The following is a 12,931-nucleotide window of genomic DNA, read 5'->3' on the forward strand; positions in this document are numbered from 1 at the left end:
CAGCCGTCCAGAACAGACAGTGGGAGTATTCAGTTGGTGTCCGACAATAAGCGTCAAGTTCCTGCAACTCTGTCCAATCCCCTACCTATTATTAATGTCGATGATTGAGAAATTATAGGTTCCATCATGTTAAGAGAAATTGGAGAACTTTTATTCTAGAGTATGGGAGTTAGGGTTATTTCTCTTCCAATGAGGAAGAAGAACGATAATCCTTCCAAGGAAGAACATTTTTAGCTGCTGAGGATTTGTCATCAAGTGAAAAACATTTGCTCAGTTGGTCCATTGTGTATGCTCCAAATATTTCTTGAACTTCTTTTTTCATGCAAAACAATATGATGGGTGCTTCACGAAGGTCTAAGTAAGATGACAACCATATAGAAAGGTTATTGAATATGAAGGAAGGGATCACAAGACGCACGGCTTCTCATAGTCTTGGAAATCTCTATTTAGCCTCAGATCTTTTTGAATTTTTTTCAAACTCTTTTTATTAGTTTTAAACAGTACATATCAACCCAACAACATGTCATAGGCTCCATGTCGAGATGTCTTTTCCAATTTGTTCAATATGACATTATTACATAGTAACATATTAACATAGTTATTAAGGTTGAAGGAAGACTTTAAGTCCTTCTAGTTCAACCCATAGCCTAACCTAACATGCCCAAACATGTTGATCCAGAGGAAGGCAAAAAAAACATGTGGCAAATAGTAAGCTCCACTTTGGGGGAAAAAATCCCTTCCCGACTCCACATACGGCAATCAGACTAGTTACCTGGATTATTGTCACAACAATAAACTTATCTAATCTCTACCTATTCTGTAGCCCCTGCCCTTAATCCCCCCTCCCATCTCTCTGCGTTCATCCATAAAAATCTAGAGTTTATGGAATCAGGATGTGTCCATCAATACGCTTAAGGAGATATCATCTGGTGTCCTTCAACTGAGCTCTCAGTCTATCTTTGATAGCTGGTGATAATATAGGAATAAGAAAATACCAAGTCGCGAGAAACTCCCCCATTAGTCTCTCTCTGTCAGTTAATGTTTCCAACTAATCAATTTTGAATAGGAACATTATTTTTGTCTGTATTAGTGATTGAGATGGTATATTAGGGTGCAACCAATGGTGTAATATGCTCTTCCTAACTGCTTAAGCCCATATTACCAAAAATCCTTTTATATGTTTGGGCAAAGATTCCTGTGATTACCCTAGCATATTGGAGATTGCCCATTGCGGTGTAATTTTCAGTATGTATACAATGTTGTAGGTGTCATCTCGTTTTGAATTTTTGGGTAAGAGAGGGGCAATTATATGTAGTTATACTTTTCTTATTGATATGGGGTTCCGCACTTTAGAGGAATCAAGGAAATGCATGATAAAACATTTTAAAAAGGATGGGGTGATATTTTCATGGTTAGAAGTTAGTGCCAGTGCAATTGCTGAATTATCTGAAATCGGTGCCCTTGGACCCAATGATTCAATATTTTCATATTAGTTTGCATTTTGTAAGGCTGAATAGGTACGGTGTGTGCTAAAAGACATATTTGAAAGAGAGGTCAGGGACTTGAGTACACAATGGACACCCTGTCCTTATGAACAGTAACTTGTAAGTATAATGGAAAAGTCCAGTACTCTAACACGTACTATGCCATATTCTATTTCTTACAATCCAGGATGTCTTACCTTGTTTGTTGGGTCTGACCAGTACATTCCATTGATTACAAATATGTCCACCTAACAATATGAACTTATAGAAACTATGATGTAGGGACTGCCAAAAAGTAGTGGGTCTCGTCTGGAAAAGTGCAATAGTCTGCGCAATGTATTCATCAGTAATATTTTTACCAAGCCATGAGCAATGTTTCCCAGCTATGAGTTTAAGTCCCTATTGCTTTGTGTTAGTAGGCGCTCAAAATTTATCCCACTTGTTTTACCCCAGTTTTAATGTATACGGACCTGCTGATATTGTACGTAGTTTAACGGCCTAATAAATGTAAAGTTGGTTTGGATAGAAGCCTGTTGTGATTGGGATATGGATGAGTGGATCACAATGATCTTGCTCTATGATAGAGGGTATGAGGAATGTAGTTGGGTGATATAATAGAACGTCAACTTCAAAGGCATTGCATCGTATGGCAATCTGCCCAATAGTGATAACCTTAATGTCGGGATTTTCCCAGATAAAGAGATGCTCTATTATGAGAACATATAAGAGTAGAGGAAGGGGGATATCGCTGCCTCGTACCTTGGATGATTGTAGGTAATATGGAAAGGGTTCCATCAATATTCAGTCCAGCTGATGGGTTACAGTAACGGACCTTCACTATAACGTCTCCAGTGTTGAGTTTCTTTAGTGAGTAATCGTTGGCGGACCGTAATACTGTGTCCAATGTCATGAGCCTCCCATCCATGAATAAACCACGACTTGTCCAAAGATATAAGTTCAGCAAGAGGAGGTCGCAGAATGTTTGCTGTCATTTCTGTTATAAAAGGGTAACAGCATCTCCTTTGTGTCTAACCGTTATTGCAGTTATTGAACCCCCATCAATAGGGAATGTTGCATTCTGTGAGGACGTCAGTTCTAGGTTTAAGTGCAGCTTTTATGTATAGCATTCTCCTTAATAAATCTTGCAAGATTAGAAGTTGTCAACCAAGTTGCTTTATTGCAGGATTATTTCTGGCTTTAGTGTCAATCTCTTCATTTATCTTGTAAAAGTGAACCCGACAGATGACATCAGAGTTAGTTTAGGTCACTGCCCAAAAGATGGAGCACTCAGCGGGTGCTTTCAAGTTCAATTATGGTTGAGGGTAGAGAAACTAGTTTGTTATTGAAAGAAGTCTGGGGGCACAACAAAATAATACTAGGGATCACTAGCCCCACACTTGAAACATGAGTGTATTACAGTAATATCCAAGAAAAAGAAGTGTGTACAAAAAATGGCCAGGATCACCACGAATAAATTTCAAATATTCGAAGCAATACATTTTATTAAAGCATGATTACACAGGATCACACAAGCAAGGTACAAACCACATATTAAAACAATTAAAAACCATTGGAGGTATGAACCATAACACCTGAAGGATCGGTTAGGTGCCTTACAGCTATCTCCACTGCGTGCACCAGACGTATCAAAAGTAACGCAACACTGGACAAATGAAAATCAGTCAATAGTCTAAATGATGTAAATGACTCCAAGCACAGGCAAAATAATCAAGTCCAGCAGCAAACACTGCACTGAAAGAACCCCAATAGAGCAAATACAAAAACAGGGACTTTGCTGAGCTCTCCATTAGTGGCAGGCTTTGGTGTTAGTGACGAGGAGAAGGCAGCAGAGTTGTCACAACGAATGCAGGCACCTGTTTGTACTCTTTCATGGCTGGCCGGGTTTCCCTCTAAAACACCAACTTCAAAAAAAAAAAATCTGTCACCAAATGTTTCTATTTAAACTTAGAGCACCATACTATAGGGAAAGGGAGCCTGGCTACAAGAATGTGTCACTTACTGTTCTGTGTTTTGTTGTTTCAATACAATCAGTGTTTTATCAGCAGCAGATTATCACTACAGAACAACTGGCCTCGTGCCTCCTAGTCCAACCACTCTCCCACCACTGATTATCAGCTTTGTGACAATATACAGTGTGCACAGAAAGGTGCTACTCCGTGGTGTGGGTGGGATTACACAGTGCTCAGCATTCCGAACACTTCTAAATCTGCAATAGAGAAAATTGTGACTCTAGCACAACTGCTGCAAACCGTAAAGTGAGGGATGCCTCACTGGAATCAGTGTCTCTGTCACTACATCATGCTGCAGTCAGATTACATAGCAAACACCTGCTTACAGATTCTACTAAGGCAATGTTGGGTGGTCGTCTCATAAAGACTTTACTCTATACAGTTATTTTGTGTGTTCTTTTTCTATAATCAATGTTCTTATAACAATGATAATCTAACAATTCCTATACATTTTCAGATCATTGCACTATATTTCCATTATTTGAAACAATTATTTTCTATTAATATTTTTGTGTACATTTTTTGAAAGCTTGTTATATTAAATGTAAGTATGTTGCGGGGTCTATATTTTCTGCACAGTAAAACAAGTTTGCGAGAAGTAGAATTCCCCAGAGGGTCCATATATATTAAGCTCTGTTATTAACACTATTTTCTCAATATTGCTATTATTTCTTTTTATATGCAGGTATTTCGTTCCCAGGTGATCACTGATGAATTTATTTACAACTATGGCACGTTACTGGTAAGTTTAGCTTCTTAATAGATAGATTATATTCCCCTGGGCTCTCTCTTTAATGAAGATACAATTGCAATTTGCATATCATATACCTTATCCCAGTCTTAATTACAATCCCAGGGGACAACAGGTTTTATCCACACTAACACTGTTATGTAATTATGCAATTGATTTGGGCTATGTGGTTCAGTATTTTTTTCCTGTTTTCTTTTATAGGCATCCATACATTACATGTTTATTTATTATTATTTCTTCCATTTAAAGTATATATTATTTTATCATATTGTCACAACTCATTTTTGGAGTCATGGCAGCTCTGGTTCTGCTCCAGTTTAAATGTGTTTTTTACTTTAGGCCAGCAAGAGTTAATGTTAGTTCCCTTTCTGGCAGCTGCTGTGTTGCTGGTCAGCTGATGTGGGTGGTGACTACTCCCTTCATCCTTTAAATAGTCACCTGATGCATCAGCTGACTGATGGTCATAGAGTTTTTCTCTGGAGACCAGCCCAGGAGTTGGGAACTCTCTGGTGCCATCTGTGTATCAGCTGCTTGAGGTCCTGGCTCCTTGTCCTCTGCTGTGTGGAGCTTGCAGCAGAGTCTTGAGCTAAGTTTTTCGTTGTACCTTTCCTTGCCTGTCTCGTGTCACTACCCCATTTGTTTACCATTTGCAGTGGTGAGGATAGCGTTCTTGTCGGCCACTGCACTAGCCAGGGTATAGTGAGGTGACAGCTAGGGACTAGGCATGTGACGGCGGTGGGGGGAGGGACTCACATAGGGTGTTAGGGGAGTTTAGGGATAAGCACAGGTTGTTGTTTAGGAGGTGCCCCATCGCTCGTTACATATTGTTAGGGCCTTCCTCCCCCTTTTTTCCATCCCGTTGTATGTGTTGTGCCATCCACTGGACCGACCTCTGCTGGGTCGTGTCACATATATATGAAAAATGATAAAATATTTGAAAAAGTGGTCGGTCTCTTCTAACAGCTCGTGGTACTATGTTCAGGATAGTATACTAGGTATCACCCTGTTCATTATCATCATTTAGCTATAGCCAACAATGTAATGGTGCCTTCCAACTTATCATGGGGAGGAATTCCCATATTATTATGAGAAGAAATACATATAGGCAACTGGTGTAATCGCTGCTTACCAGTACCTTAGCTGTCCTTACGGGGGGTGGGTGGCATCTTGCGCTAAACTTTAATTTTAGCTGTCATTTTTCCTGACAATTTTGGAATTTGTATCTTTTGTGTTGTGTATGCTATATTTTGCTAGTGCCAAATAATGCTTTATCCTATAGCATCTTAACCTGAGTTAAGTTTTTCTCTTTCATGAGCTGTATACCACTGCTAACATATACTGTATTGTGTAGTTTTCCAAGCTAGAGGTATATTTATGTATGTGTTGACTAGTGGATGAGGATCTAGTCAGCACGTTCCCACCAGTATGCTTGATCTGTCAATTTAGGGGAATCCTAATAGTGTGCATATTGCAGACTGTGAGGACTCGCTAATCTGTAGTTTCATAAATTTACATCAGTCCCAAAAAACTTCTTTAGCCTATATTTAGTTTACATTGATCGCCTTGAAAAATCTTCATAAACTTTGATAAATGTAAGGTCGTACTCCTTTAATATATATGAAAGTTCTGGTGTTTCCAGAGTATTATTTGATAATATTCTGATTGGATTGTATAAGAAGTACAAATGTTGTGCCAAATTCAGACTTTATCCCCCATCTATAAGAGAGGAGTTAACTTCCTGATTGCTGGCACCCAAAAGCTGTGCTTAGCTACAGTGGGGCAAAAAAGTATTTAGTCAGTCAGCAATAGTGCAAGTTCCACCACTTAAAAAGATGAGAGGCGTCTGTAATTTACATCATAGGTAGACCTCAACTATGGGAGACAAACTGAGAAAAAAAAATCCAGAAAATCACATTGTCTGTTTTTTTAACATTTTTTTTGCATTTTATGGTGGAAAATAAGTATTTGGTCAGAAACAAACAATCAAGATTTCTGGCTCTCACAGACCTGTAACTTCTTCTTTAAGAGTCTCCTCTTTCCTCCACTCATTACCTGTAGTAATGGCACCTGTTTAAACTTGTTATCAGTATAAAAAGACACCTGTGCACACCCTCAAACAGTCTGACTCTAAACTCCACTATGGTGAAGACCAAAGAGCTGTCAAAGGACACCAGAAACAAAATTGTAGCCCTGCACCAGGCTGGGAAGACTGAATCTGCAATAGCCAACCAGCTTGGAGTGAAGAAATCAACAGTGGGAGCAATAATTAGAAAATGGAAGACATACAAGACCACTGATAATCTCCCTCGATCTGGGGCTCCACGCAAAATCCCACCCCGTGGGGTCAGAATGATCACAAGAACGGTGAGTAAAAATCCCAGAACCACGCGAGGGGACCTAGTAAATGAACTGCAGAGAGCTGGGACCAATGTAACAAGGCCTACCATAAGTAACACACTACGCCACCATGGACTCAGATCCTGCAGTGCCAGACGTGTCCCACTGCTTAAGCCAGTACATGTCCGGGCCCGTCTGAAGTTTGCTAGAGAGCATTTGGATGATCCAGAGGAGTTTTGGGAGAATGTCCTATGGTCTGATGAAACCAAACTGGAACTGTTTGGTAGAAACACAACTTGTCGTGTTTGGAGGAAAAAGAATACTAAGTTGCATCCATCAAACACCATACCTACTGTAAAGCATGGTGGTGGAAACATCATGCTTTGGGGCTGTTTCTCTGCAAAGGGGCCAGGACGACTGATCCGGGTACATGAAAGAATGAATGGGGCCATGTATCGTGAGATTTTGAGTGCAAACCTCCTTCCATCAGCAAGGGCATTGAAGATGAAACGTGGCTGGGTCTTTCAACATGACAATGATCCAAAGCACACTGCCAGGGCAACGAAGGAGTGGCTTCGTAAGAAGCATTTCAAGGTCCTGGAGTGGCCTAGCCAGTCTCCAGATCTCAACCCTATAGAAAACCTTTGGAGGGAGTTGAAAGTCCGTGTTGCCAAGCAAAAAGCCAAAAACATCACTGCTCTAGAGGAGATCTGCATGGAGGAATGGGCCAACATACCAACAACAGTGTGTGGCAACCTTGTGAAGACTTACAGAAAACGTTTGACCTCTGTCATTGCCAACAAAGGATATATTACAAAGTATTGAGATGAAATTTTGTGTCTGACCAAATACTTATTTTCCACCATAATATGCAAATAAAATGTTAAAAAAACAGACAATGTGATTTTCTGGATTTTTTTTCTCAGTTTGTCTCCCATAGTTGAGGTCTACCTATGATGTAAATTACAGCCGCCTCTCATCTTTTTTAGTGGTGGAACTTGCACTATTGCTGACTGGCTAAATACTTTTTTGCCCCACTGTAACTCTGCCACTCCCATAGAGAATGAATGGAGTAAAGGCTCACTACTCCTGACGAAGGAGTTCCAGGAATGGCGATACGCGTTGGGTGATCATTTTTCCTCCCCTTTCTCCTGCCTCACCACTTTGCCTTGCCTGGAGCGCTCAGGTTATTCCAGCTTCATTTTTTTCTCAGCAGTACTTCGTGTTTGCCTTGGTGTGTTCACTGTGCAGTTGCTTTGAGACAGCATATGGGCTTATGGGGCTAGTTTATACCATGTGGCTTCCTGATTACTGTTTGGGTGTACTGTTTATCCCATATTACTACTATTAACCTGCATCTGAGTTATAGGCAGTATCTCACCAGCACCTGTACCTATGGTATCACTAATGTGGACACGGAGACTGATATATTTTCTATATATAAGTGCTATTACTATGGTTATTTGAGTGCAGCATTTTACCCATGTTTTAACAAGTTGATATCAATAAAGCTTTCCTTTTGAATATTATTACTTTGTGGTGTGCATTATCTATAGTGGTCCCTTTTCCACTTTTTTTTTGCTTGAAGTAAAAGGTGCGCTTTCGACCTCCATTCCATTATGACTGGGAGATTCAGATCTTTTTTTTTTGTTAGATCAGTTAGGCACAAGCAGTTAGACTAGCAGGGATTGGCAAGTTATCCCCACCTTTTGTATAGGTTTTTAGCTTCCGAACTTAGTATAAAATCTTGAAAGAACATTTAACTCTTTTGAGAACGTTTTATTATTTTCACTTCCATACATATATGTAGGGCACAAATTTGGCACAGTTTGCCTCTGTGAGGCAGTGACCCCTGTTACAGCTTTGGGGCACTGTTTGTGCTACCCAGAATGCGCACATAGGCATAGTGAGGCCATGAGAGGGTTTTGCAGTCGCAGGTGTAGCTTTGATTCCAATGGTGAAGCAGTGACCAATGTCACAGGTAGGGGTCGCTGTGTGTTTTCCCCAGGTTGTGCATGAATACGTATGAAGTCCATAGGTGTGCATGGCAGTCACTGGCATAATGGTGACTGCAATGCTGTTTAAATGTAATAATAAATAAGGTTAGTCTTGGACATACTGTTTGTCCAAGACAGATTTAGGGAAAACCTGCTCTGTGTTATGAATCTGACTGCAGTATGTTAATGATGCAGTCTGTTGCATTACCGGTCTGGGTTTTCCATGTGGCAGGAAGCCACAGGTTTGTTTGTTAAAAACCCTGCAGTAAAGGGTTTTGGTCTCAGGTGTCCAGGTCAGAGTCAGTGTCCGGCTGGTGTTTGGAGGAAGACTGGTCAGAGGAGAACCAGCATGTTTACTGGCCACAAACCAATGGAGTTGTGAGTAAAAGCTGTGTGAGTAAAGCGACTGTGATACGGCAGTGCGGGACACCCAAGGGAACTAGTCAGAGGTAGGGTTGAGCGACTTTTACTTTTTTAGGGTCGAGTCGGGTTTCGCGAAACCCAACTATCTCAAAAGTCGAGTCTAGTGAAATCGGCCGATTATGGCGAAAAGTCGGGGATCGACCGAAACACGAAACCCAATGCAAAGTAAATGGGAAATCTACCTTTTTTTTTCTCTCTCTCTCCTCCCTCTCTCCTCCCTCTCTCCTCCCTCTCTCTCTCTCTCTCTCTCTCTCTCCTCTCCGTCCCTGAACAGAAAATCTGGTGTTACACATTGCAAATCGCTACAGCGCACAAGCGAGAAGATGGCGATAGGCGTCCACGCCCCTAACACCTATGTCATCACTCTGCCCACGCTCCATCATTAGCTGAAAAAATGGCGCCAAACGCGTCATACGAAACGCGACTTTGGCGCGAAGATCGCCGACCACATGGCCGATCCCACACTAGGATCGGGTCGGGTTTCATGAAAGTTGGCGACTTTTGAATTTGTCCGATCCGTTTCACTCAAGCCTAGTCAGAGGAGGACTGGCGTGTGTAGTGTCTGCAACATATGAAGCTGTGTGTGTAAGAGACTTGGTCACAACCTGCAGTTGCCCCTGGAAACTGGGCAAAGAGAAGTCCGGCGTGTGTGAGGACTGTGACTTGGAAGATGCCGTGTATTATGTAGTGCAATGTTTATGTAAACTAAATATGAATTATATGCACTTGTGAGGAATGGACTGTGTGAAGTAACACATTAAAGAGACTTTGTGTTGAAACTTTGTGGGTCACTGCCTCTTCACTGCGTACTTGTGCTACTGGATCGCCCCCAGACACAGGGCCACACGTTTCGGTACCGGGCCTCTCTGGTTCGGTTCTGAGGTTGTCACGGTGGCTAGACCCGGTCCACGACCCTGCTAAGGGGCGTCCAATGAGGGTGGTGGTACAGTCTGTCACGGGTTCGTGACGCCACCTGTGGTGTTCGGTCAGGGTGACCGATGCTGCTATGGGTCCGCTGGGGTGATGGAATGGCAGCTGGATGGTATACCTTCCCACAGGTGAAGTATGTCCCCAGGGCTTCCCAGTGGTGGAGGTAGCGATGGTGTGAGGTGCAGGCAATAACGAGGACACAAGGTTGCAGTCTCTTTACCTCTTTACTGAAGACTTCAGGATCCTCAATCCAGAGCACGTTTAACAGGGCTATCAGAGACAGGCCGGTCTGATGGGCACTTCCAGAGTTTCCCTCGCAGATGGAAATCGTTGCCTACCACTAGCGCCTGTGTGTTGTAGTCCTACCCTGCTGAGCATTCGGAATAGTCCTCACAACTGCTGTTCTCGTTCGTTCATTCTCTACAGCTCTCTCTCTCTTTTGTTCCAGATGTTACTAGTTTCTCGTCCCCCAGTATGTTTTGGCTAGGACGCACCCGTATGACGGGAAGGCTTGGAGGTTTCCGGGACCCTAGAGACGCCCCTCTCCCAATGTTGCCCCCTATATCTGCTTAGGAAATTTAAGATAGACAGCCAACCTATAATTACTGTCGTGCGGAGTTCGAAGTAAGGCCTGAAGTCAGTTACTCCCGTGGTGTTCCGGCCACCGGCTACACGCCTCAGTAGGATGTTGCCTCGGTCTCACGGCACAACTCCTACTGGTACTCCTTTTTGCTTGATCTCGTTTACACTGTTCCACAATATCCTTCCCTTCTTATCTCTTTCCTAGGATGCCGCCGCAGGAGGTGCAGGCGCGGCTTCGTAAAGTTCTGTTCTGTTCGCTAGGCACCTGCCAGGTTCCCATGCCTGACAGGGACCCCCCTGTGTCTTCTCCCCGCAACACCCCCTGCCACGGGATGTTGCCTAAATCCAACCCAGTCAGCTTCTGACTAACTTCCTCCCCAGCCCCTAGTTTTACCAGTGTGAGGAGTGGCCCAATAAATAAAGCCTTTTTCTCCCCCTAGTGGCCGGAATGTGAAGTGTAATGTGTTCTGGTGATACCTGGTCAGGAGAATTCCTTCAGTGCCATCAGACGTACCATCACTCCCCTTAGTGACAGAGTGTCATACTGCAACGACCAGATCTCTGGGGCGCTGCACTACCACTGCCCATCACCTTCTATACAGTGCCTTGCAAAAGTATTCGGCCCCCTGGAACTTTTCAACCTTTTCCCACATATCATGCTTCAAACATAAAGATACCAAATGTAAATTTTTGGTGAAGAATCAACAAGTGGAACACAATTGTGAAGTTGAATGAAATGTATTGGTTAGTTTGATTTTTTTTTTGTAGAAATTCAAAAACTGAGAAGTGGGGCGTGCAATATTATACGGCCCCTTTAACTTAATACTTTGTTGTGCCACCTTTTGCTGTGATTACAGCTGCAAGTCGCTTGGGGTATATCTCTATCAGTTTTGCACATCGAGAGACTGAAATTATTGCCCATTCTTCCTTGGCAAACAGCTCGAGCTCAGTGAGTTTTGATGGAGATTGTTTGAGAACAGTAGTTTAGTAGTTTTCAGCTCTTTCCACAGATTCTCGATTGGATTGAGGTCTGGACTTTGACTTGGCCATTCTAACACCTGAATATGTGTATTTGTGAACCATTCCATTGTAGATTTTGCTTTAGGTTTAGTCTCATTGCCTTGTTGGAAAACAAATCTCCGTCCCAGTCTCAGGTCTTTTGCAGACTCCAATAGGTTTTCTTCAAGAATGGTCCTGTATTTGGCTTCATCCATCTTTCCATCACTTTTAACCATCTTTCCTGTCTCTGCTGAAGAAAAGCAGGCCCAAACCATGATGCTGCCACCACCATCCAGTGGGGATGGTGTTTTCAGGGTGATGAGCTGTGTTGCCTTTGCACCAAACATATTGTTTGGCATTGTTGCCAAAAAGTTCGATTTTGGTTTCATCTGACCAGATCACTTTTTTCCCACATGTTTGTTGTGTTTCCCAGCTGGCTTGTTGCAAACTTTAAATAACACTTTTTATGGATATCTTTAAGAAATGGCTTTCTTCTTGCCACTCTTCCATAAAGGCCAGATTTGTGCAGTGTTAGACTGATTGTTGTCCTATGGACAGACTGTCTCACCTCAGCTGTAGATCTCTGCCGTTCATACAGAGTGATCATGGGCCTCTTGGCTGCATCTCTGATCAGTCTTCTCCTTGTTTGAGATGAAAGTTTAGAGGGTCGGCTGGGTCTTGGTAGATTTGCAGTGGTATGATACTCCTTCCATTTCAATATGATTGCTTACACAGTGTTCCTTGGGATGTTTAAAGTTTTGGAACTCATTTTGTATCCAAAACCTGATTTAACCTTCTCCACAACAGTATCACGGACCTGCCTGTCATGTTCCTTGGTCTTCATGATGCTCTCTGTGCTTCAAGCAGAACCCTGAGACTACCACAGAGCAGGTGCATTTATATGGAGACTTGATTACACACAGGTGGATTATATTTATCATCATTAGGCATTTATGACAATATTGGATCATTCAGAGATCCACCATGAACTTCTGGAGTGAGTTTGCTGCACTGAAAGTAAAGGGGCAAAATAATATTGCACGCCCCTCTTTTCAGTTTTTGATTTTCCATATTTCCTGACGAGGGCCAGGACCTTGAAACACTGGGTCTGCGAATTGAGATACTGATTTGGCTTTTATCCTAAGTCATTTTGCACAACTGGTTAAAGGGTTGATTGTGACTTGTAGGATTGCAACTTCCAACATGTGGCACTATAGAGTTTAAGTCCACTTTTTCTTTGAAGAGGCAATTTGCATATTGAATTTCCACAAGAATTTAAAATAACCAATACATTTCGTTCAACTTCACAATTGTGTTCCACTTGTTGATTCTTCACCAAAAATTTACATTTGGTATCTTTATGTTTGAAGCATGATATGCGGGAAAAGGTTGAAAAGT

General features: G+C 42.2%; 1 protein-coding gene across 4 annotated transcripts in view; it reads left to right on the forward strand.

Moving 5' to 3' along the window:
- The window catches only part of ULK4 (unc-51 like kinase 4), a 941,213-nt gene that overhangs the window by 332,874 nt on the left and 595,408 nt on the right, over positions 1-12,931 (forward strand). For all 4 annotated transcript variants that reach the window (XM_069730129.1, XM_069730128.1, XM_069730126.1 and 1 more), the window contains exon 25: positions 4,200-4,256. In XM_069730129.1, the coding sequence (XP_069586230.1) occupies positions 4,200-4,256 (57 nt within the window). The remainder of the gene's footprint in view (positions 1-4,199; positions 4,257-12,931) is intronic.

Source organism: Ranitomeya imitator, chromosome 6 (assembly GCF_032444005.1).
Source record: "Ranitomeya imitator isolate aRanImi1 chromosome 6, aRanImi1.pri, whole genome shotgun sequence".
NCBI classification, from domain to species: domain Eukaryota; kingdom Metazoa; phylum Chordata; class Amphibia; order Anura; family Dendrobatidae; genus Ranitomeya; species Ranitomeya imitator.